Here is a 25,152-nt window from a genome sequence, read left to right on the forward strand (position 1 = left end):
GAAACTGATCATCTAAAGTTAAAATTTGAACGATTACTAATCTTTTCAACAGTTGCTGGCTTTTTATCGAACAGTTAAAAAAAACGATACAGAAAACGATACAGCAAATTTTAGTCTTCCTCCCCCAGCACCCGAATAATCATTCGTGAGCTTTTGAGAATATATCTATAGTATGTAAGACTAGCCGTTAGCCAATCGGTAGGAAGTGCTGTGAACCCCTATCAATCCCTAGGGTCGGCACGCTTACCATTCAACACTATGTTGCAGGGAAGTTCGGGAAGACTAAGGTAAAACTCCTAGGCTAATTAGTTAGTACCCTTTATTTAAGGTTTGCAGTTCCTCCCCCACTTTCTTATTGCTATCTATCTAACCTTTATACTGCGCTGCGAGAACGTTGTGGGAACGTACTCCTCCTTCCTCCTTCGGTGTCAAGCTCGGGTTCGTTGATGACAACTGGGAGGTCGACAGGTTCTCGCTGAATGTACCCGGCCCCACCTTGGGTGCTGAACCGGGCACGGTTGTGGCTTCGAAGGTAAGCGAAGTGGCGAATTTCAACGGCGTACCTGGCCCCACCTTGGGTGCTGAACCAGGTACCGGTGTAGGTCAAACCGACGGCGTAACGGTTGTCGGTCGACGGCGTAGAGCTTATTGCACGTCTCTCTCGAGTTGAGTTTGAATGGCCTTTAAACTCGGAACAGCGGGGTCCTGTTGATGTTCAGGGCAAATTAGGGGACGATTTTTGGGGCAACGAACAAAATGGCGGATGGTTACCTGATGTTCCGTCAGCTGAGTATCCTTTTCAGCTAACTACTTTCACAGGTCCACAAGTTTGACCAATATTGTGATAATACTACAATTTGGCTTTTAAATGTAGTGTTTAAATGGTCGTGTCTTTAAAAAACGGGACACTTTAAAAGATCTTTTTGTGCTTGATCTGAATGCGTTCGCGAACTATCGGCAAATGCCTTGGTCATTTCATTCTTGACCGGCCTTGAACCATCCCCGATCGTTGCCCTCGTTTTTTGCTCGTATATTTCGCCCGATTGTAGATTTCGCCTCTTCGCTCGACCTTAGCGGCTCGCATCTCTTGGTGGCCCTCTGGTGGTGGGTTGCCGAACGAACTTTTTCGCCAAGTCGTTCGCCGGGTTAGGGTGGCTGGGTGAACTACTTCGCCAAGGAGAAACCCTTAACCCCCACGAACACCACTGCAACATTATTTAACCAATCTACAGCAAGATCACTGCAACATCCTCGACAGACTAGCAACGCTTACAAGTATGGAAGGATGCCGTCTGGATCTCTCCAGAACATTCCTTTCCAACGGCTGTCCACACCCTCAACAGTATATTTTCCGTTGAGATTGCTGAAAAAGAAAGGCATTAAAAAGTTGAAATCGGTATAAGAACAAAATTGACTGTCGTCCAACTCAGTGTCATTAAAGTGATTGTGTGAATGCTACTGGGTCATGCTTAGCAAAATAAAAGTTTTCGGAGAACATCGAACATCCATATATCCGAGTGATGAAATTCGTTTCACTTTTAAAATGGTTATTTAGACTAGATGGTTAGTTCAAAACATTGGAGACTATGATAACACTATGATTATTAACCTGTTTGGTAAGGATATATCTACGATGCTTTGAAGGTTTATATTTCTCCCCATAACAACTTGATTGTTGCAGAGAAATTATATTTGAAACGAAACTTACCTTTGGGGTTGGAATAAACTATGGTACCACCAAGCACCACCAAATAATTTTGCTATAGATCGAGCAGTGTCTGAATCGAAAGTTCTAAACTTTTCACCGCGATTATAATGAAGCGAGTCCCCTGCTGTTCCGCCGTGCTCTCCGAGGCTCTCCAGTGTGTACTTCTCTGCCTTATCGGCCACCCGGAAGTCATCGTATTTGGCCACCTTGGAATTACCCTCGAAGTCCTTCAAAAGCACGTGCAACTCGTGCCGCTTGAAAGAGGTGAGTTGATGAATTTTCTCCAATCCCAACCAGAATTCGCCTTCCAGATCTCCAAATCCTTCCTCGTAGTCCTTCCAGCCTCTGTAGAAGTCCACGGAGCCGTTGAAACGATTCTGGATCACCGTCCAGCCTCCATCCGAATAATCGTTGTCACATAAAGCTTTGAACGATCGCAGGGATAAGTTTTGCGGCTGTAGTTGATATATTCCGGATTGGAAATTCCGAACATCGAAGCACGTTTGTAAGGTTCCTTTTTTTTGTCATTTTCGTTTTGTGGCTCTGTTTTGATATCTCTATTGGTTGAAGAAAAAAGATCATAAGAAACACTTTTTCCCCTCTCAATAAAATCTATGCAGTACATACTTTCCCAGGCTTTGAACTCTTTTCTCGATGTTTCCGACTATTTGTTCAGTAATGTACACCTTCCGCCGAAGTTCCCCCATATCACCTGAAAATAAAAGTATGCTTCCAATTGTTTTCTCGTTGTTATCGACAATTTGTTCGATAGTTTCCACTTTCCGCCGAAGTTCCCCCATATCATTATGATATGTTTGATGGAGTTCCGATAAAACTTGGGTTACATTCTTCAAGCTGAAACGTTTGAAAAAAATCAATATAAATTGAACGAACAGAAAACAACACGGATCTTACTATGAGTTCATAATATCTAACGAGGCCCCAAGTATCTCGTATCCGATCGAGCATGATATTTCGGTCACAGAGCTGCACAAAATAAGCGCTAAGAGAAGCGTTTTGATTCCTCTGATCAACATTTTGAACTGATGGCTGCAGAATTCGCCACAGTATTTATGTCTTTAAGCACATGACGCAGTTTGAACAAAAACTTCTTATCAACGTCTCTACCCACATGGAGTGGCAATGTTGTTAAATTTGATTTTTTTTTCTTTTTGAGAAAGAGATTAAGTTTTTCCTTTAAAAACCCCCATAAAAAGCACGTTGACATCATAAAAGTAATCTCGACTGCTTTTATGGAAGAATTGGGTTTTCCCGAAACAGCAAAACAAACTCTGTCGAAGCTGAGAAATCGCGCGACCCATTATTTGAACGTATTTTTTATGTGTTTTTTTTTTCATTGAAAGTTTTGTCTCAAAGGAGAATAAAATGAGAATGAGGATCAGGAACATCAGTAGACGTAGGACCAACAAGTGGAAACTCTTTATCAGCGTCATGGCTTAAAACCGAACCAGCCATCAAAATACTTGGTTTGATTTTTATTGCATCCGTGAAATGATAAAACTCAATAGCACGGACACAGAAAACTACCCACATTTGAATACTTTTGAAGTAAAACGTCACTTCAGTGCAGGAACTCACTGATGACTTAAGACAGAACAACCCAAAAGTAGGTAGTTGCTCTTTAAGGTCCTAGTGGGTAGAAATGATTTACTTTCAAAATTTTGAGAAAAACTGCAAAAAAAACGGAAAAATAGCTGTGACATTATAATTTAGTAATATTCCCCTTGCTTTTAAGCAAGGAGATCAGATACTCAAATTAATGTTGGTTGCATTTATAGATAACTAGCTGACCCGGTGTGCTTTGCTACACCTTTCAAAATCAAATGATATTTTCAAAAATTAATCAAATTTCTATTGCTTTATTGGCATTACTTTAAATCAAATTATAACATAATTCATAAGCAACCGCTATAAAATGAGAGCTGCAGCAGGAGTTTCGAATTGCAACACAAAGATAACTTTAACTTATTTTCTGAATCCTGATCTATAAATTTGTGTTTGACATCTGATAATTTTAATCTGTTTCCTTAAGCTTCGACCTATAAAAGGAGGGTCCTAAATTATTTGTTCGCAAACAATCTAACTTATAAAACATGGTTGTTTTTGCTTGAAATGTTCTGGATTTATGCTTAAAAAACTGATAAGAGAGGGGGGCTCTGTCTTTCCCTTCACCCTTTTGCTGTATGGAGATCGTGATTTTTAATAATCATACCCATTTTTTTTGTTCCCTAATATCCTCTTATATCAAATATAGTTCCATTGGTTGATAAATGTTTAAGTTTTACGACAACATATATATGGAGCCCCTTCCTTTCTTCCCCTCTCTACACTGTAAAGTGTAAGGGTCTATAACAGTCGTTGAAACATATCTCGTAACCAAGTACCTTTCCATGTCATATTTGTTTCCATTTGTTGACTTCGTTAGCATAAATTGAGAACTTATGCTAACAAAATTATATTGGGCTCACCTCCCTCCTCCTATGTACCTACTCACTGAAAGGAGGATGGTGTGTCAAATAATCATAGTATCATACCAAAATGATTTTCCATGTTAAGTTTTGTCCATTTCTCGGATTTTGTAAAAAAATAAAGTAAAATTTAAGCTTTCCTCCTCCCTTCCTATATTCCCAATTTCTATAATCCTACTGCAAGAAAGGATTTGTTTCACATAGAAAAATGTCTCGTAATGAAATACCATCCCATGACAAATTTGGTTTTATTTGCGTTGTAAATTCTTTAGTTATGCATAAACTTTGTAACCGGTTGGTTACAAATCGTTTGATTTTTGTTTTCATTTTTATAGTATTGTATATTTGGCTCTAGAAAATTTATGTTCCTTGTCGAGTCTCACAACAAGATAGCACCACAGTAGGCTATATTTTACTGCTGGCTGCTGTCAATTCACAGAGGAGGAAAGAAAAAGAGAACATGGAAGGCGAAAAGGAAGCTTGCTTCAGGAAAATTCGCTCTCTTCTAAATCAGGCGTCCGTGTGTGAAGTCATAGTTTCCGTTTAGTGTCTGTGACGTTCTAAGGAATTCACCCGATAACGCCGGTTGGCTTTCTCACGGGTCGGCCCGCAGATCCCTTGTGGTCTCGCGCCTTATCCTAAAGGATCACCATCAACAACATTCTCGGGGTCTGAGGACCTCTAAATATAAAGGAGAACTTCCCTTCTCGGTCTGTCCGGATACGGGGCACTCTCGTGGGCAGACCGATTAAAAGCCTATGAAGGAAGACGCCTGCAACGACCGAGTCCAGCTACGCCCGCTGGCGCCGACGGTTTCGGCACCCCGTCGATACGCCCTTAAATCGACGGCCCTCCTGCTTCCGGAACTGGGATTCTGGAACCACGACGTCGCGACGCTACAGCAACTGCAGCACAATCACGGTTAGTGAGTCAAATACACGCCACAAATTACACAGAACATTGTTTTATACACACAGGCAACACGCCACAAGAAAACTTTAATAAAAAAAAAAACATAGAAACATGAAATTTCCGATTTCTGTATTTTATCCGTAAGTCCTTGGTTACCCAGTAGCCAGCCGGAACTGAGGTTCCGTACTCTTGAGTACCTTGCCTTGGCTGGTCTAGCCGCTGCTTAAAAATATACGTAATAACTTGAAAGCGAGTACCATCCCCCCTTCCGTTCTCCCCATTGAATGGAGGTGTGAGAACTTAATATTCATTAAAGTATTTTTCGTACTCAAATCCTTTTTGCTTGCTTGCTTATATGCTTATGCTTATGATACGTACACAGCCAGATCTTGTCAGCATCCCGATGAATAGTAAAAATACATTTACTATTCATCTTATCAAGGCCGGGCCCACTGTGCAGTATTGGACGCAGAGACGACTGGAACCAGGGGAGGAAGAAACGTGGACAACAGTACCATACGTTCCCATGTTCATTTGATATTTATTCGTTGGGAGCATAGATGCTAAGATATTTCTATGCTCCTTAGTGTTGGGCCTCGGATTCTTCCTTCAGGGGATGGAAATGAGGTTTTTCTACATGGTGTCCAAAACTTAACAATACAATAATTAAAGAAATTTCTTTAACCATTATACACTGTTTAGTTCTGGATCCCTGTACCTTCATCTCAGGTCATCGACCATGGTTATAGCGCCATTGCCCGCTTTTGAAAAGATTTGAGAGAGCAGAGAAATTATCAATACCGTACCAAAATCCTTAGAATTTTTCCATTCTAAAAGATTTCAGCGCCAAAAGGAATACATTAAGACATACTCAAAAAGCAAAATTCTAAAAACTATTATTTAAGATTAGATTTAATAACAGTGATTAAAACAACGTGTGTTGTGCGCAATACATAATATCATTAGCTTTTCGTTATTTTTCCAGTATACATATTTAAACAATTCGATTGGCATCTACTAGAATTATTAGATTAATAAAAAAGGTCGCAAAATTATGGAAAATCAAGTGTCACGTTGTTCAGCTGTGTGATAAAAGTGGTGTTAAAAAGGAAAACCTATAAAAAATGTTAATCAGAAATATTTATTAGAAATACAGTCAAAATTCAATTTTTTCATCGACGGTATGAATTCCATTAGTATTTGTCTATGTATCGTGTGACCAACATCTTTTAACTAAGTTTGGTGAATCTCGTTTCTAAGCTTTTATCCCCAGATAAAAGCTTTTTTTGCCTTGATTGCATAGGAGATGAAAGCTTAAATCTGAGAAAAAAGACCGGCTCAAAACATAGCAAGAAAGATGGATAGTCACACAAAAGGCAAGTGTTGAGGGTGTCCATTCTACGGAGCTCAAGAAAAATCTAAAAAATAATTATTGGATCGCCTTAAAAGTTCTTGAACAACACTCTAATCTAAACCACATTAAAACACATAATTCATCTTACAATGTGAACTAATGAAAATGGTTCTACTCTACTTAGCTTTAATTTGGTAATGTCAGCATAAATGCGAAAATCCGTATGCCGTCGATGCAGTTGTCCGATTGATGAAAGTGAACCATTCTATTAAAACGGAATCAAACCAGAAACACATCACAGCAACCATACTTCCTCCTCCGATTTCACAATTTCTCTTCTTTTCTAATTCATAACCCATGCACATATCACGGTGTGCCAAAATACGTTATTAAAAATAAAAAATGACCACCGAAACAGCACTCGACATTCGAAAGATATAGTATTCAGGCATCTATCCTGAAAATTTGGAAATGTTTCATCGGGCTTTTTTGAAATTAGAGCGATTTTAAATTTTAAGTCAATTTGCATTAGATTTGCAATGGGGTTTTTCGACCTTATGTTCTCTGACCATGGATTTTTCTGACTACACATATTTTATGACAATCACCTAGTTCAATAACTTTATAGAAAATTTCATGCCCGACAACTTTGTGGAAGACTGAAAAAAGATTAGAGTTGATCCTGAAAAGTTATTGGCAATTTTCTAAAACTTTATTAGACTGATTGAAATTTTTCCATGTTTTTTAAGTTTTTTTTCAATTCCGCTTCACTAAAGAGCGAATATCTTTCCAGGCGTAGTTTGAATCGTTTTCGGGTCTTCGATAAAGTTGTTTGGGATAGAATTTTCAGCACAAATGTGTATGTAATAGTAAATCTATGGGTAATAGTCATCATACGAGCTCACAGCTCTTTGAAACCAACTACTCCTGTATCTGCCCAGAATGTGTTCGAAATGAAAGTTGACAACAACTTAAGCGTGAGGAAAACCCTTAGTATTACACGAAACTTCCGTAAAATGGGTATAAATTTTGAGCCTAATCTTAAAGAAAAGTTAGGCTCATATAACCGGTAATTAAAGGATTTCTTCGAAATCAAGAAGTTAGGTGATATAGGAGGAAACGAAAGCGTCAAAGAAGCACCTGTAGTATACTGCGTCGATGTGAAAGAAATTATTCAAAAGATTCGAGACTCGCGAAGTATGACTGATGAAGAACTAATTTTTAAATTTGGAATGGACGGTGGAGGTGGTTCTTTTAAAATTACTTTGTCGGTGGGACAGCAGTCCAAAGCTGAACGTATCAAGGATGGCGGCGTTCGAAAGTATTTTAGAAATAGTTATGAACATTAGGCTTATAGCATAATAACGTCAAATTATTTAATCAACTATTTGCTCTTGCCCTAAAACTGGAAAATAAACATGAGAATATTGCTCCAATATGGAACGCGCTACAGTTGCAAGACATCGATGGTTATGTTGCAGGAGATTTAAAAGTCATAAATATTATAACGGGTATAATGGCTCATTCGTCAGCACATCCGTGCTTATATTGCGATGTCAGTAAGCAATATTTGAGCTTGCAGAATTGAGAACTGCAAAGGCAGGAGTGAGGCATCTCCAACAAACGTTTGGTTTGACAGGGAAAGCTTGCCATAATCTAATGGATTCCTCAGATGTGCTTGAAGGTCATTTTGATGTGCAAGAACATATAAAGGTAAGCGAAATAGATAAACAAAAAAAACACTTAAAACTGTAAAAATACCGATATCGCAGGCACTGAAGCTGTTCCAGGAGATTTACAAGGCATGCTTTAAGGAAAACTTAGATTCCGAGTACACATCACTCATTGATGAGTTTTCTACAGTGTTGGAGTATCTTAAACTGCCAAACTCTTCCAAATTCCACATTCTACGATTCCATGTAAAGGATTTTTGCGAATACACCGGAAAATCGCTGGGTGTATTCGAAGAGCAAGCCTCGGAGAGTGTTCATCATGATTTTTTAGAAACGTGGAAACGATATCAAACCCCCGATACATCGAAGTTGTACTATGATCATCTCTTAAATGCTGAAGTGGACTATAAAAGTGGTCATCTGTGTTGATTTTTATTTTTAAATAAAAAATATTGTTTATTTTTATTGTTGAATCCGAGAAGGTAATCAAAAATGACTATTTTAAAGCCATTATTACGCTATTCGCCTTGTTCGACTAAGCACATTTTAAGCACGAAAAAAAGGGTTGAAGATCCAAAAACGATTCAAACTACGCCTGGAAAGTTATTCGCTTTTAAGTGAAGCGGAATTGAAAAAAAACTTAAGAAACATGGAAAAATTTCAATCAGTCTAATAAAGTTTTAGAAAATTGCCAATAACTTTTCAGGATCAACTCTAATCTTTTTTCAGTCTTCCACAAAGTTGTCGGGCACGAAATTTTCTATAAAGTCATTGAACTGGGTGATTGTCATAAAATATGTGTAGTCAGAAAAATCCATGGTCATAGAACATAAGGTCGAAAAACCCCATTGCAAATCTAATGCAAATTGACTTAAAATTTAAAATCGCTCTAATTTCAAAAAAGCCCGATGAAACATTTCCAAATCTTCAGGATAGATGCCTGAATACTATATCTTTCGAATGTCGAGTGCCGTTTTGGTGCTCATTTTTTATTCCTAATAACGTATTTTGGCACACCGTGATATACGAAGGCATCACAAGAAAATTTTCAGGTGCCATTTTTAATTTCTTAAATTTTCAAATACTTCACACCAAAATATTCCTTCAGGGGGAATGCTAAGCTATTTAACACTCTTTTCTACCCCCCACTTAATGATAATTACATCAAAGAACCATTGCCCTGTTCACTTTTTGACTTCGCGTGATTGCCAAATACAATCAACGATCGCAACAGTTTCTGTTAATCATTTTCTTCTAAAGGCCATTTCCTTTTCATTGAACTAAAGCTGGGTCACTTAAAATGATTGAGAAAATTTTCGTATTTTCAAAACACAGGGAAACACAGCACAACCCAATTCCAACGAACAACCAGGAACGCGACGACTAGACGTGAGAACCGTATTTTTCGTACTCAAATCCTTTTTGATGCCAAATTTGGTATCATTTGCTCGATTGATTCTCGAGTTATGCAAAAAAATTGTATGAAGCCCCTCTTTCCCTCTTTATATCTTTCCGCTGAAAAAAAGTCGGGGCTTCAATTTATAATAGAAACATTTCTCGTATCCAAATACCCTAACATGCCAAATATGGTTCAATTTGCTCGATCATCTCTCCAGTTATACTGAAAATTGTAAGGGAGACCTCTCCTCCCCCTTTTCATCCAACAATTTGAAGGAGTGAGAGATACCAAATATTCATAGAAGCATTTCTCGTACCCAAATATCGTTCCGTGCAAAATTTGGTTCCATTTGCTGTTGTAGTTCTTGAGTTATGCAGTAAAAATTTTATGAAACTCCCCTCTCTCTTTCCTTTCTCCACGCTGGAAGCAGGAAGGGGTCTCAAACAATCATTAGAACATGTCACGATCCCAAATACCTGCCCATGCCAAATTTCGTTCCATTTGCTTTATTAGAGCAAACGCACCAATAAGTGAGTATACGCGGCCCGGTTTTGCTCATTTCAGCGGACCGGTTTTAGGATACACACTCTTACGCGCACCGGGCGGTAGCATAATTATATTTTCAAATTTAGCATTGCACTGAGAAAACTTTTGAAGAAAATCTTAATCTTAAATTAATACGGTCCGAGTAAATTTTCGGAGTCGTCAGTTTTTTTTGCTAAAATTTCGATTAATGTTGGTCTTAAAAGGGCCTGGGGGTTGTTGGCAGTTGTTCGACGGGTTAGCTGCTATCCGTAACGTGACGTCAAAGTCTACATCCTGGTTGAACATGCCGTACAGCATCAGCAATTGCCTTAAGGCCAAGCAGCTTAGACGACCAGCAATCGGGTCCGATGACGGATGCAGCAAGAACTTCTTAGCAGTTAGCAGGATGTTAGCTTCGCTTGGCCTCGTCATCATATCTATAGGACACCGTGGTTGTTTTCGGCGACCGTTTCAACTTTGATCCTTTCGGCAAAGAGTTGAGTTTCCCTTACGGTGTTTCCAATTCCGTGTCACCCGTTTGCTGGATTGTGATTAAAAACTTATTGAATAAGTTCAGATAAGAATGTATTTTAGAATTAAGCTCGATTTTGCTTTCAAAACGCCGGGCACTTATATTTCCTAACACATGGACCCGAAAAACAAAATTCAACAAACTAAACAGTTCAACTAAAATTCAACTTTATTTATTTATTATATTTCTATTAAAATCATACTTTTCTAAAAAATCATCAACTTTTTTCTATCCAACGTGTTGACTGAAATAGTTGCTGCTCCGAAAAACTGGGTCCCATTAGTTGCAAACTTATTGAGAGACCTCGTTTCGAAAGCCGAATCGGTAGGGACAGTACTGGAATGCCACCCATATTGGCCGGTTGGATACAAAAATCCTGCACAGCGCACTGGTCTCGATTATTATTACTCCATTAAATCTTCAGCAAGCAATCGTCGGGCTTGAAGGGCTTTTCGGAAATATTTCATGGAATTAGTTTTTGTGCAATAAAAAAAAGTTTCTGCCCAAGATGCGATTTTTAACAACTCCGTTGAAGCCTTCGGCTCGTGTATGTATGTCAAAGTGGTTCGCTTCCGTCATACCGAACCATATTGCTGGCCACTTCGCATTGATTCAGAATCGAGTAAACAACGTCGTTTGTTTAATTCTGCTTAAAACGGTAGAATTTTTTCAGTGCATGTTTGCTCTCGCCCCTTTCTAGTGAGCAAATTTGGTGATTTTGTCGGTCCCGACGGCAACGGCCCTATTTTGCTCACCTTGATACTAACCCCCGGTGCGGTATAGAAGTGATTAAACTCGCGAGCATTTTCACTTTGCTCGCGATTGCTGCGGATGCCCTTAGTTTTTGAATTATGTAAAAAATATGAAAGAAGCCCCCTCCCCTCTTTCCACTGGAAAGAGGGAGTAGTCTCAAATAATCATTGAAATATTTCAATATTCATAGAAATATATTCATAGAAATATTCCTCGTTCCCAAATACCACCCCATGCCAAATATGATACCATTTGCTTGATTGGTTCTCGAGTTTTGTAAAAAATGTCTTTTGTTTGGGAGACCCCTCCCCCCCTTCATGGAAGAGGGAGGGGTCCCACACCACAATAGGAACCTTCCTCTGCCTCCAATACCCCCATCTGCCAAGTTTCACGCAAATCTGATCAGTAGTTGAAATCTACCTTGCTTAGAACTTATTTTTAAGCAAATTTCTAGCTCAGAATAATTCTTGGCATTATTTTGTAAATGTATTTTCTGAATATAAATTTGATTTCAAATCCATAATTAAATTGTGTTTCTTGTGTTCTTTTTAATTGAAAATGAATATTCGATTTACATCACACCTTGCTTATTCTCATACGAGCCTAAACTTAGCTGCACTTCTCCTGATGTTTTCATCGGTGGGAGCCATAGCATGTTTGCGAATGTTGTATTCATATCCATCACATTTATCCATGTTTCACGCTGGACATTGTTAAGCCGATTCCGATACGCTGGTAAATTCAGCTAAACGAGTAGGATGAATATGTTGCATGCAGAAGATAATAATGAACGAGTGTGTGTGAATTGCTTGTATTGTACAAAAAATCATACATTATTTTAGGTTTGCATTGTTTGATGGATCTACGCCTCACCGTTTAGTGTTAAATGCATCGATCATGAATGGTAAATGAAAACAAAAATACCACGAACAGGAATCGAACTTGAGCCTACTGATCACCTCTCCGACATCTTACCAATAGGCAAAATTGTCAGATGAAACAAGTCAAGCTGTAGCTCTATTAACCAGTTAACTTCATCGAGTAAAATTCGCTGCTAGGTTCAACGGCAGAAAACGCTCAACGTGCCCGATTAATGTTGCGTATACTGCCCCAGTGAGGGTTCTCATAATGCCCCTGCAGTGACTGATTTTCAGCTTTCGGCAAAATTTTTCAAATGCAGCGTCTCGACTTTGATGTCAAATTTCAACGACGACATACAATGCTTCAAGTTATTTAGAGAATCGCAATCAAATAACCCTTTTATTTACGCTTTTTCTCTCCTGGCGACGCTATTTGTTACGTCACAATCGTTCATAAACAACTGTATGGATACAACGAACTTTTTAATACTAAATTTTTCGTTTGTCTCCACCTATAAATAAACAAAATGGAATTGATGTGACTCTGTGTTTTATTTTTGTTGGAGTAGGCCGATCTCAGGTGAAACTAATCACAGCAATCGAGACACTCCAATGCCATTAGCTTTAAGTTTTTTTTCAATCAGTCGGAAATATAACTTCAAACTTTCAAGACGTGTTTCTTTTTAACTCTGCTGAACCCCATACTTCAAGAGGTTATGGGCCCAGTCAGGAATATTTGAAGAACCGAAGATGTTTTCTGCAGTTGGAAGTTCTGGCGGCGGTGATGGTCTGAGCGCTTCAATCTCAAGTCTACCCGGAATCCAAAGGCTAACAGGGCGCGACAACTGGTCCAGTTGGAAGTTTGCCGTGCGTATATACCTGGAATTAGAGGAGCTGTGGGATGTGGTGAAGCCGACCGTTACTGATACCGGTGCGAGGCCAACGATTGATCCTAGAAAAGATCGCAAGGCGAAGGCAAAGATAATCCTGCTTTTGAATCCGATTAAATATGTGCACGTTCAGGAAACCGAAACTGCACATGAGGTCTGGTCGAATCTGGAGAGAGCGTTTGAAGACTCCGGCACGGAACGCAAGGTTGGTTTGCTGAGAAACTTGATCAACATGAAGCTTGAGAACTGTGGTTCGATGGCCGAGTACGTTAATCGAATCATGTCAACGTCCCACCAACTGAGAAGCATCGGATTTGACGTTAACGACGAATGGGTTGGAGCATTGCTGCTTGCTGGCCCTCCCTCCGAGTTTCGTCCGATGGTTATGGCGATTTCGAATTCCGGCATTGATATCAAAGGCGATCTCATTAAAACCAAGCTGCTTCAAGAATGCGAGGATCCGGCGGTAGGTTCTGCATTCGTTTCCAAGAACTACCGGAAGGTCCAACACAATTCTCAAATCCATCCGAGAAGTCATCATGAATCGAAGTCCCACAACGAAGAGCCGAAGGGTCCGAGATGCCATGCGTGTTCGAAGGTCGGACACATTGCCAGGAATTGCCCGAAGAGGAACCGGAAAGGAGTCAGAAAGGACAACGCATTTTGCACGGTGCTGTCAACGGTGGATCAAGCTCGAAATGGTGAGTGGTACTTCGACTCAGGGGCCACATCCCATTTAACCAACGACGAAAATCTGCTCGAGAATCGGCGCCGAGGCAGTGGTACCGTGGTTGCTGCCAATCAAGAGGCGATGGCTGGTGTGTCCATCGGAGATACGAAGCTGAAGTCACGAGTCAACCAAGGTGAAATAAAAGTTCGAAATGTCCAGTTTACTCCGGGTCTCTCGACAAACTTACTGTCCGTTAGCCAAATTGTCGAGAACGGGAACAAGGTCATCTTCGAAAACAGCGGATGTGCTGTTGTCAATTCCGACGGAGAGGTTTTCGCAACCGGAACGAAGGTGAATGGATTATTCAAGTTCGATGGTCAGAAGTCTCATCAATCTTTGGCTTGTTCGTCCGGTGGAACTCAATCGATTTGGCACAGCCGGATGGGTCACCTACACATAAGAAGTCTGAAGCAACTCCGAAATGGCCTGGTTTCCGGAGTCCAATTTCAAATGATGGTGATGCAAAGACGGTTCACGAGCGAACGAAGTGCTCGAGGTGGTCCATTCAGACGTTTGCGGGCCGATGGAGGAACCTTCGATTGGGAAGAATCGGTACTACATCACGTTTGTGGACGATAAATCCAGGAAGATCTTAGTTTACTTTTTGGCGACGAAGTCCGAGTCCGAGGTGCTACAAGCGTTCCAGTCCTTCCACAGTATGGCCGAAAGACAACAGGGTTTTTTTTTCCTGTTGGGGAGAGAGTCCACTGCGACCATTAAGTTGATCTATTGTGGTATTACCCCGCGTTATTATTTTTACTTTGCTATGCTACTTGACACACCTGCACTATTGGTTGAAGTTGCAGTTGTTTACCGGTAGCACTACGAGCACACACATAACTAGGTAGGATCTCCAAGTGCAATCTAAGTTCCCTTGAAAAGATCCATACACATGCATGTGCTGCATCATTGAGGCGTACAATTCCAAGATATACACGGCTAGCATTTCACTAATGCTAAAACCGCCAACCTTCATCATACTATGTGTGCCAGGTTATGTAACGACCGGGATTCGATCTCATGAACGTTGGCTTAGAAGACAAGTATGCTATCCTCTAGGCCACGATCTGCTGGCAAGACAACAGGGTTGCAAGATCAAGAACATTCGAACTGACAATGGGAAGGAGTACACAAATCGAGGTTTCCAAAGTTTTTTGGAACGACTTGGCATCAAACACCAAACAACCACCGATTACACACCGGAGCAAAACGGCTTGGCGGAGCGAGTCAACAGGTCTATCGTCGAACGAGCCCGGTGTTTACTCTTCGAAGCCGGTCTTCCGAAGCGCTTCTGGGCAGAAGCGGTGTCCACATCCGTTTACCTGTTGAATCGGTCACCAACCAAGGGTCGCACCAAGACGCCTAAGGAAATCTGGTCAGGAAGAAGGCCGGATTTATCGCATCTGAGAATTTTCGGAACTACGGTAATGGCTCACGTTCCGAAACAAAAACGACGCAAATGGGACGCCAAAGCAGAAGAATGCATCCTTGTTGGCTACGAGGAAGACTCCAAGGCGTATAGAGTGTATAACATCAAGACACGCTCTATGACGAAGGTCCGGGACGTTACGTTTCTGGATGAAGGGAGAGCAAAGTCGCAATCAGCATCGGCTGCCATCAGGGTTCAACATCCTCAGCCGGTGTACATACAGCTGGACTTTGAGGAACCGGTGGACCAGCATTCTGCACGAAACGTTCCAGTTACCCCTGTGACGATGGTTCCGACTACTTCACGAAACGTTCCGGAATCCGAGGATCCCAAATCGATGGAAGACATCCTTACCGATGACGAATCAGATGAAGAAGACCGACAACTACATCCTTCACGTGACGTGACTATTCCCACTGCGCTCCCACCGCACTCTACTTCAAATCCACCCGTGTCACAGGTGTTGAGGCGTAGCGGACGGGAGCGCGCAGTTCCAGGCAAGTTGCTTGACTATTTGATTGGTTTCAAAGGTAGTATACCTGCTCATAATTTCAGGTTCATCGCACGAGTCAAGCAGATCTGGTCGCCACAAGCCAACTGGTGGTAACGCTCAGGCATCCGAGTGCAAGCAGGGGCTGGTGGTGACGAGTCGCAGTTCCAAACGGGCCAATAAATCCAAACGGTCAACTGGTGATCCCCAAACCCCCCGAGAGGCCTTTGGCGGTGATGACGGCGATCGTTGGTCGGCTGCAATGCAGGAGGAGTACAACGCGCTGATTAAAAACGGAACCTGGGAATTGGTCGATCCACCGAAAAGTCGAAAGGTCGTTGGCTGCAAGTGGACGTACAAGACGAACGAGGAACCAATATTCACAACAAAGCCCGCCTGGTAGCCCAAGGGTTCACACAAAAGTTTGGATGCGACTACAACGAAGTATTCGCCCCGGTCCGCACGTTATTGGCCGTTGCTGCTAAGCGGAAAATGGTGGTTATGCAGTACGATATCAAGACTGCATTTCTCCACGGCGATCTTGAGGAGAAGATATACATGCGGCAACCACCCGGATTCATCGCAGAAGGAGCAGACCACAAGGTGTGCAGACTGAGGAAGAGCCTCTACGGTCTGAAACAAGCTGCCAGGGCATGGAATTCCAAGCTGCATTCCGTGCTTTGCAAGCAGGGTTTCCAGCGCTGCAAAGCGGATCCATGTCTCTATCGGAAGGTGAAGGACAGAAAACCCTGTTACGTGCTGGTTTACGTTGACGACTTGGTAGTAGCCAGCGAGGAAAATTGAGCTTTGCGCAACTTTGATTGCTGCTTTGAAGAAGCAATACGAAATGAGTGAGCTTGGAGACATCCATTACTATCTCGGAATTGAGGTTCAGCGAGACGAGAAAGGCGATTTCTTCGTGAACCAGCAGTAGTACATCGATCAAATCATTCGAGAAACGGGTATGGCGAATGCCAAAGACTCCAAAATTCCGTTGGATCCGGGATATATCAAACAGGAAAGGAAGGAGGCGCCGTTGTCCGATAATCAAGCGTACCAGAAGGTAATTGGTCAACTTCTCTACCTTTCAGTCAACACCCGACCGGACATATCAGCATCGGTGTCCATTCTGAGTCGCCATACCAGCTGCCCCACGCAAGGAGATTGGAACGAGGTCAAAAGGGTAATCCGCTACCTGAAGGGAACCAGCCACTATCGTCTTCGATTGAGCAGAGCAGAAGATAGGACCGGACTGATAGGATACGCTGACTCGGATTGGGCGGGAACATTGAAGACCGGAAGTCCAACAGTGGCCATGTCTTCAAGTTTTGTGGAGGTACCATAAGCTGGAGCTGCAGGAAGCAAACGTGCGTCTCCTTATCCACAGCGGAGGCCGAATTCATCGCATTATCCGAGGCGTCACAGGAAGCGATCTGGCTGACCCGCTTGTTGGTCGAAATGGATGAGAATGGAGACGTTACGATCAACGAGGACAACCAGAGTTGTTTTAACAAGCTGGATACCGAAAAGTTCAGCAATCGGACAAAGCATATAGCCAAAAAATACCACTTCGTTCGAGACCTCAAGCAGAAGAAGGAGATCGACGTCGTCTATTGCCCGACTGAAGACATGGTAGCCGATCTATTGACGAAACCCCTTTCGGCTACGCGACTCAAGAAGTTGGCGATAGACGCTGGATTAGAATCAATTGATCGAGGAGGAGTGTTGGAGTAGGCCGATCTCAGGTGAAACTAATCACAGCAATCGAGACACTCCAATGTCATTAGCTTTAAGTTTTTTCAATCAGTCGGAAATATAACTTCAATCTTTCAAGACGTGTTTCTTTTTAACTCTGCTGAACCCCATACTTCAAGAATTTTATTTCAAGACATGCCTACAGAATATTCTAAAGATAATTTCATTAGAAACAGTTGGGACATTTCGGAGGAGTAGTGCTAAATAATAACACCATTACACGATAATTTTATACAATAGATTTACTGGCTAGGAAATAGTTTTGAGTTGTTAGTTTAAATGTTGGAAAATTTTCTAATCATAAGTTAAAAAAAAGAAGATATTTAACATTATCTGATGTAGTTTAGAATGGCGGAATTAAGTTGAAATTCATCGGGCGACCTTTTGAACTCAGCGCTCGTTGTCACTATAAATGGGTTAAACTTTCGCCCGGATCATCATTCGTGAACTTTTGAGCGAATAACAGGAGTTATGGAAATAGTACCAGTACATTCCTTTGCAATCTAGCTCTGCACCCTGACCAAGATAATTTCCGTTGAGATTGCTGAAAAGGAGAAGATTTGAAAAAGATTAACCATATACATCGTTTAGAACCAAACAAGTCACGAATCAAGACCTTTTTTGTGGACTTTGTATCGGAACAAAGATAGGATTGATCCTTTAATGAGTAAGCTTCTGAAACATTCCAATAACTGATAGGAATTTTAAAACATCGTAAAGATAAAGAAAACCAAACAGCTGAGGAGTCAATATATCAACAAAAATTGTAAGCATTAGGCTTGATTGATGAAGAAAAAAATGTGTGAACTTCATTTGGTTGATGAAACAAAACTTACCTGTAGCCGCAATTATAACTGTACCACCATTTTGTACATTTGAAGTTAGCTGCTGAATCGTTGTCCGCATCGAAGGTGTTGAACACTTGGCCGAGAAGATGAGTCAGCTCATCGCCTGCGGTGCCATTGTAACGACCGACGCTCTTCAGTTTGTACCTTTCTGCCTCATCGGCCAGGCGGAAGTCGTCGTATGTGGCCACCTTGGAATTACCCTCGAAGTCCTCCAAAACCACGTGCAACTCATGCTGCTTGGATGAAGTGAGCTGATGAATCTTCTCCAATCCTAACCAGAATTCGCCTTCCAGATCTCCAAATCCTTCCTGGTAGGCCTTCCAGCCTCGATTGAAATCCACGGAGCCGTTGAAACGGTTTTGAATCACCGTCCAGCCTCCAGTTGAATAATCGTTATCGCAAAAAGCTTCGAACTCGTTTCTTAGAATCTGTTGATATATCCCGGATGGGGAATTCCGAAAATCGAAGCACGTTTGTGTGGTTTCTTCTCTTTTCTCATTTATGTGTTGCAGCTCTGTTATCATAACTCCATCGGTGGTGGAATAAAAATTGATGACTGATAAGTTATCTGTTGTTTTTTCAACAAGCGAAGGAAGCGTTCCAGGATGAGTACTCAGTTCCCTAGTTTCATGGTTTTCGGGAGATTTCATGTTCCGCCGAAGTTCCTCCATATGTAATTGATACATCTGACGGTATTCTACCAAGCTTTGAGTTAGATTTTGCAAGCTTGAAGATAAGAAAATCAATAAACATGATGAAAACAAAAAAAAAAACAACAACATCATTCTTACTAGGAGTTCATGGTTTCCAACGAGGTCTCAAGTTGCTCGCATCCGATGAAGCACGATATCCTGGGCGCAGAGCCAAACAAGACAAGCACTACGAGGTAGATTTTAAGTCGTTTGATCAACATTTTGAACTGATGACTCTCAATTTTTCGGCCATCGTTATAGTTTTTATATCTTGTAGCTCGTGTTGCAACTTGGACAAAAAATATCATCAATATATCTACGCACGCACGCTTGCGGTACAAATTTGATTAGGTTCCATTGTTTTGAGTGTTCCCTCTATACACATTCTAAACAATTAATTTCTGACTTCATGCAACCGCAACCGATTTAGGTCGTGGCACTGCTTTTTTTTTAAGGTTTTTTGTCCACTGCGGCCGGGCGATGTTATCAAATTCGAGTATTCTGAAATAGCACTGAAAACTGCTCCAGGTTGTAAATACATATGTGAATCCTTCATAACACAAACGATTAACCTATTTGACGGGACTTTAATCGTGTCATAATTAATTACGAATAATCATTTAGTCATTGAACTCGAAATGTTTCCTAAAACTTTAACTGAATTTGATTTGATTCTTTTTTTTTTCAAAAATGTATTTCATGAACATTAAAACATGAACATTTCGGATTCCATAACCGCAAGAGTGGCTAAGTAGAACGAATTCCACATCGCCAATGGTAGCTTCTCCGTGATTGACCGAGGCCATCAATTTTGCTCAGAGTTCAAAAGAACGGTATCTGGGATTGACAACACATTCACAATGAACAAAACTGACGCTCTCTCTTTATTCATCAATAACGGCGCCGGTCACGTCCTAGTAGTGAATATATAGAAAGGAAAACAAGAGAAAAGAATGAAAGAAAATAAATTTATGCTTGAGGACCGAGGTCACCTCTGCATCCTGGTAAAATAATTTTAGTATGGATGGGGTATGTAAAAGGATACAATCAGGAAACAATTTTGACAAGTGTAAAGATCTTAGTTTTGAACCTGTTTTCTGTTATTCTATTATATACTATCAGAATCCTAAAATTTTTGAAATATTATAAACTTCTTTTTAAAGGGTGATACGGTCAAAATTTGGTCAAGAAAAAACGCGTGTAAATCGGTGAAATCGTTTATTTAAAAAATCAAATTAAATTTCCTTTTCAAGTTTAATTAGTTTAAAATTCAGAAAAAAATATTCAGTTAGGCTCCCCCTTTTCTAAATCCGAATTGCCGGAAATAACCCCTGCCATCAGATTTTGTACAGCCACCTTGCCCACCTTCTTCGCCGCAGAAAGAAGCCTGCTGCTCGTCCTTAGCAGTTTATTTGGTCTTCTTTAGGTTCTGCTTGACAAACCCCAGTATTTCTCAATTGGGCGGAGCTCTAGCGTGTTGGGAGGGTTCTTGTCCTTGGGAATCACCTGCACGTTGTTGGCAGAGCCAAATGCCAAATCCGGCCAAAACAGTACGGAACAATCGGGTTTCTTCAGGAAAGGCAGCAGACGTTTATTCAAACACTCTTTCAAGTAAATTTCTCGGTTGACAGTCCCGGAAGCTATGAAAATGCTGCTTTTTAAGCGACAGGTACAGATGGCTTGCCAAACCAGATATTTCTTTGCGAACTTTGACAGTTTAATGTGCTTGGAAATATCTGCTACCTTTCCCCTTCCTTTAGCCGTATAAAACTCCTGTCCCGGACGCTGCTTGTAGTGGCTTTGACGTAGGTTTCGTCGTCCATTACCATGCAGTCAAACTTCGTCAGCATCGTCGTGTACAGCCTCCGGGATCGCGCTTTGGCCGTCGTATTTTGTTTATCATCTCGATTTGGAGTCACTACCTTCTTGTAAGTCGATAGTCCGGCTCGTTTTTTGGCTCGATGCGCGGTTGTAGACGATACACCCAGGTTATTTGTGGCATCTCGGAGAGAGAGGTTAGGGGTTAGCTTGAAACTACCGGCAACTCGTTTTGTCGTATCAGCGGCTCCCGGTTCTCAATTTCCCCCCGATCCAGACTTCCTGGCTGTCGACAAACGTTCCCCAAACACTTTAATTACATTTGTAACGGTTGATCTGGCAACTTTTAGCGATTTTGCCAGCTTTGCATGCGAGTAGCTCGGATTTTCGCGATGTGCGAGCAAAATATTCATACGCTGCTCTTCTTCCTCGGACGGCATTTTGACAAAATCAAAATAGGAGCAACATTCTACACACACACACACACACACACACACACACACACACACACACACACACACACACACACACACACACACACACACACACACACACACACACACACACACACACACACACACACACACACACACACACACACACACACACACACACACACACACACACACACACACACACACACACACACACACACACACACACACACACACACACACACACACACACACACACACACACACACACACACACACACACACACACACACACACACACACACACACACACACACACATCAGCCGTGGGGTAGCGGCCCAAGAATACTACCCCTGGGTCACTGGCCCATGTCGTAAGAGGCGACTAAATCCAGCAACCCCCCTCTCGATGACGACAACGGCAAACGGAATTGGATTACCCTACCGGACCTATTGGAAAGAAACAACCCAATGTGCCCAAGGTGTGCTGCTCATGGGAGCGCTAAAACGGTCCCATGCATAAGACCGTGCTTATGAGGTGGAAGGCTGGCGGGTTGTAAATGTGTCAGTCGATAACGGTAGCCTGTGGGGCACCGGGACAAACCTCACAGTATTGCAGTCCTTGCTGCGCTAAAGCAGGGCACTGGCGCAGTCGACCGTATATTTCCCTAGCTACTCGTGGGATTCACTAATGATTCAAAATACTAAAAATAATGATAAGAGGAAGAAGGAGGAGAGTGCGGAGAAGGGTGCAAGCCCTAATCCGTTCGGTGGCAGGAGTCTAAGGCGATCTCCAGCTCGGCAGCTTGCTGTCCAACTGGTAGAAACTCCAGAAGGCTCCATAGCGGAAGAAAGAGGAGAGCCTGTCAGCTCTCCAGAGAAGAAGGAAGTTCCTATGCCAAAGGCAATGAAGGAAGCGATGACAGAAATGAAGGCTTTGACTAGCTTGGTTTTGAGCAAGCAAAACATTCATAAGGAGGTCAAGGACAAGCTTGTGAAGGCTATGGCTCTTTTTACAGAGGCAAACAAAGCAGTCCTAGAGATGGTAAGAGCGCTAAATGGCAGCGCTACTAGCAGAGGAACAGAGGCGGAGAAACCCTCTAAGGCGAATGTCAGTCGCCCGAAACGGATCGATGCCTTCGTTCAAACGGTGAGGAATGAGCTTATTACTCCGAGAAGCTGTAAGAGTGTAAAGAGGAAACGAGGGTCGCCCGGTGATCCAAGACCTGGCACCCTAAAGAAGAGGGCCCGAGACCCGATGGTTCGACAGGACCCTGGCCAACTGAAAGGCAAGGACGACAGACCCAATGAGGGAGCGTCCTCCGAATGGCAAACAGTGACGCGTAAACACCGTAAGGAGAGAGCTACGAAAGCAAACCCCAAGCCCAAAAAGCAGCGAAGCCGCGTAAGGGAAAAAGGTGAAGCTATCGTAGTTAAGGCGCCAGAGGGTACGTACGCGGACGTGCTTCGTCAGATGCGGACCGACGACAAGCTTGCTGGACTAGGTGAAAACGTGAGGAGGATCCGTCGTACTCGTTCCGGTGAGATGATCCTCGAGTTGAAACGAAGTTCAGCAACAAAGAGTGCATCCTTCAAGGTGCTGGCGGAGGAAGTTCTAGGCGAGAAGGCGGAGGTGCGTGCGCTATGTCACGAAGTTACCATCCGTATCAAAAACCTCGACGAAATAACGACAGAAGATGAAGTCAGGACAGCGCTAGTTGACCAGTGTAAGATCGGCGAAGATCAGATCTCTATCCGATTGAGACAGGGTCCTCCTAGATCCGGAACACAGGTTGCGATTGTGAGGCTTCCGGTGGTAGCAGCCAACGCAGCACTCGAGTGCAGACGGCTAAAAGTGGGATGGTCAGTTTGTCAGATAACCATCTCCCAGCAACCAGAGGTATGCTTTCGATGCATTGAGTACGGCCACAAGTCGTTTGACTGCAAGGGAGTTGACAGACGAGGATTATGCTGGGGGTGCGGAGAATCCGGCCACATAGCGACTAGCTGCAGTAAGCCGGCGAAGTGTCTTATCTGCACTGGTGACCATGTAACTGGCAACCCAAGGTGCTCCGCCTACCAAAAGGCGCTAGCAGCGATACCAAGGGCTTGGAAGTAATCCAAATCAACCTCAACCACTGTCACGAAGCACAACAGCTTCTGCGACAGATGGCGGTGGAAGAGAAGCTAGACATTGCGTTAGTAGCAGACCCCTATTTAAGGGCCCTGAATGGCACAAATTGGGTGACCGATAGTGCCAAACTGGCCGCTATAGGGGTGACAGGAAAGTTTCCCATACAAGAAGTGGTCACATCAAATGAAGAAGGCTTTGTGATAGCCAAAGTCAATGGAATCTTCTTCTGTAGCTGCTACGCTCCACCGAGGTGGACCTTGGAGAAGTTTAGCGCTACGATGGATAGGATAGTCGATTTGCTCACAGGCCGAAGCCCCGTTATTATCGCGGGGGATTTCAATGCGTGGGCCCAGGAATGGGGTAGTTCCCATACGAACGCCAGAGGACAGAGTTTACTTGAAGCACTTGCAAGGCTGAATGTGGACCTGGCGAACGTAGGTAATACTAGAACCTACCATAGAGAGGGACGTGAATCGATTATAGATATCACATTTGCTAGTCCCAGATGGACAAGTAATTGGAGGGTGAGCGAAGACTACACTCATAGCGACCACTTTGCGATCCGTTATCGTGTGGGTGAAAGTGCACAGTCAGTCAGAGGAGAGGTAATGACAGGTGAACGACGCTGGAGGACACAACAATTTGACCGGAATGTCTTCGTCGAGGTTTTGAAGTGGGAGCAAAACCTGTCAAACTTGTCGGCGGAAAACCTGACGAAAGTACTCACACGTGCTTGTGACGCAGCAATGACGAGGAGAGTTAATCGTAGAAACCCACATCCACCAGTTTATTGGTGGACAGAGGAAATCGCGAATTTGCGTGCCACCTGCCTTCGCGCTAGACGAAACATGCAGAGAGCACGAACTCAAATGGAGAGAGACGAGCGTAGGCCGCTTTTCAAAAATGCGAAAAGAAACCTATGCAAGGCAATTAAAGAGAGTAAAAAGGCATGTTTAAGGAAACTTTGTCTTGATGCCAATGACCGACCATGGGGCGATGCCTACAGGATAGTCATGACAAAAAACAAAAGCGGTAGCACACCACCTGAAATGTGCCCCAACAAACTGAGGGAAATAACGAGAGAGCTGTTTCCTCATCATATTATTAATAGCTGGCCGCAAGTCCCGTACGACTGGGATACGAGCAATGAGGAGTTAATATCGTTGGAGGAACTGCGGGACATCGCCAAATCCCTTCAGCTGGAAAAGGCTCCGGGTCCAGATGGTATCCCGAACATTGCAGTTAAGACCGCGATTATGGAATTTCCCGAAATGTTCCGATCGTCACTGCAAATTTGTATAGAGGAAAGGATGTTTCCAGATATTTGGAAACGACAGAAGCTGGTTCTGCTGCCCAAACCAGGAAAGCCATTGGGGAACCCATCGGCATACAGGCCAATATGCCTACTGGATACGGTTGGAAAGACTCTGGAAAAGGTGATCTTGAATCGTATCCAGCGGTACACCGAGGGCGAAGGCGGATTGTCCAACAATCAATTCGGCTTTCGAAAAGGGCGATGCACAGTCGACGCCATTCGAACTGTCATCGAAACGGCTGATAAAGCCAGACTCAAGAAGAGAAGAGGGGACCGTTTTTGTGCGGTAGTAACATTGGACGTGCGTAACGCCTTCAATAGTGTCAGCTGGGCAGCGATTGCTTCTTCGCTTATAAAAATGAGGATACCGAAATATCTCTACAAATTAGTGGAAAGCTATTTCCAGAACCGC

The 25,152-nt window shown here is 42.6% G+C and overlaps 3 protein-coding genes across 3 annotated transcripts; 1 reads left to right on the plus strand and 2 right to left on the minus strand.

Annotated features, from left to right (window-relative positions):
- Positions 1-256: 256 nt before the first annotated feature.
- Positions 257-10,492, minus strand: LOC129743168 (microfibril-associated glycoprotein 4-like). The gene is made up of 4 exons (XM_055735141.1): positions 10,288-10,492; positions 2,336-2,420; positions 1,709-2,227; positions 257-1,363 (listed from the first exon to the last, which is right to left on the minus strand). Exons 1-4 carry the CDS (start codon positions 10,490-10,492, stop codon positions 1,270-1,272), a joined length of 903 nt encoding a protein of 300 aa, XP_055591116.1. The 3' UTR covers positions 257-1,269.
- Positions 10,493-16,708: 6,216 nt separating this feature from the next.
- LOC129743169 (uncharacterized) lies at positions 16,709-17,089 on the plus strand. The gene has a single exon (XM_055735142.1). It carries the CDS (start codon positions 16,709-16,711, stop codon positions 17,087-17,089), a length of 381 nt encoding a protein of 126 aa, XP_055591117.1.
- A 699-nt stretch (positions 17,090-17,788) lies between these two features.
- Positions 17,789-19,280, minus strand: LOC129749516 (microfibril-associated glycoprotein 4-like). The gene is made up of 3 exons (XM_055744495.1): positions 19,139-19,280; positions 18,336-19,073; positions 17,789-18,043 (listed from the first exon to the last, which is right to left on the minus strand). Exons 1-3 carry the CDS (start codon positions 19,258-19,260, stop codon positions 17,917-17,919), a joined length of 987 nt encoding a protein of 328 aa, XP_055600470.1. The 5' UTR covers positions 19,261-19,280; the 3' UTR covers positions 17,789-17,916.
- Between the last annotated feature and the right edge of the window lie 5,872 nt (positions 19,281-25,152).

Source organism: Uranotaenia lowii, chromosome 2, assembly GCF_029784155.1.
Source record: "Uranotaenia lowii strain MFRU-FL chromosome 2, ASM2978415v1, whole genome shotgun sequence".
NCBI lineage: Eukaryota > Metazoa > Arthropoda > Insecta > Diptera > Culicidae > Uranotaenia > Uranotaenia lowii.

Excerpts from the sequence above, each read along its gene's own strand:
- LOC129749516 (XM_055744495.1), bottom strand. The coding sequence starts at position 19,260 with ATGTTGATCAAACGACTTAAAATCTACCTCGTAGTGCTTGTCTTGTTT. Across the intron at positions 19,074-19,138 it reads TTGGAAACCATGAACTCCTA|CTTGCAAAATCTAACTCAAA; the intron begins GTAAGAATGATG and ends CTTATCTTCAAG. Across the intron at positions 18,044-18,335 it reads AGTTATAATTGCGGCTACAG|CAATCTCAACGGAAATTATC; the intron begins GTAAGTTTTGTT and ends TCTCCTTTTCAG.
- LOC129743169 (XM_055735142.1), top strand. The coding sequence starts at position 16,709 with ATGGCGAATGCCAAAGACTCCAAAATTCCGTTGGATCCGGGATATATC.
- LOC129743168 (XM_055735141.1), bottom strand. The coding sequence starts at position 10,492 with ATGACGAGGCCAAGCGAAGCTAACATCCTGCTAACTGCTAAGAAGTTC. Across the intron at positions 2,228-2,335 it reads AGAGTTCAAAGCCTGGGAAA|AAAAGGAACCTTACAAACGT; the intron begins GTATGTACTGCA and ends AAAATGACAAAA. Across the intron at positions 1,364-1,708 it reads AGTTTATTCCAACCCCAAAG|CAATCTCAACGGAAAATATA; the intron begins GTAAGTTTCGTT and ends TTTCTTTTTCAG.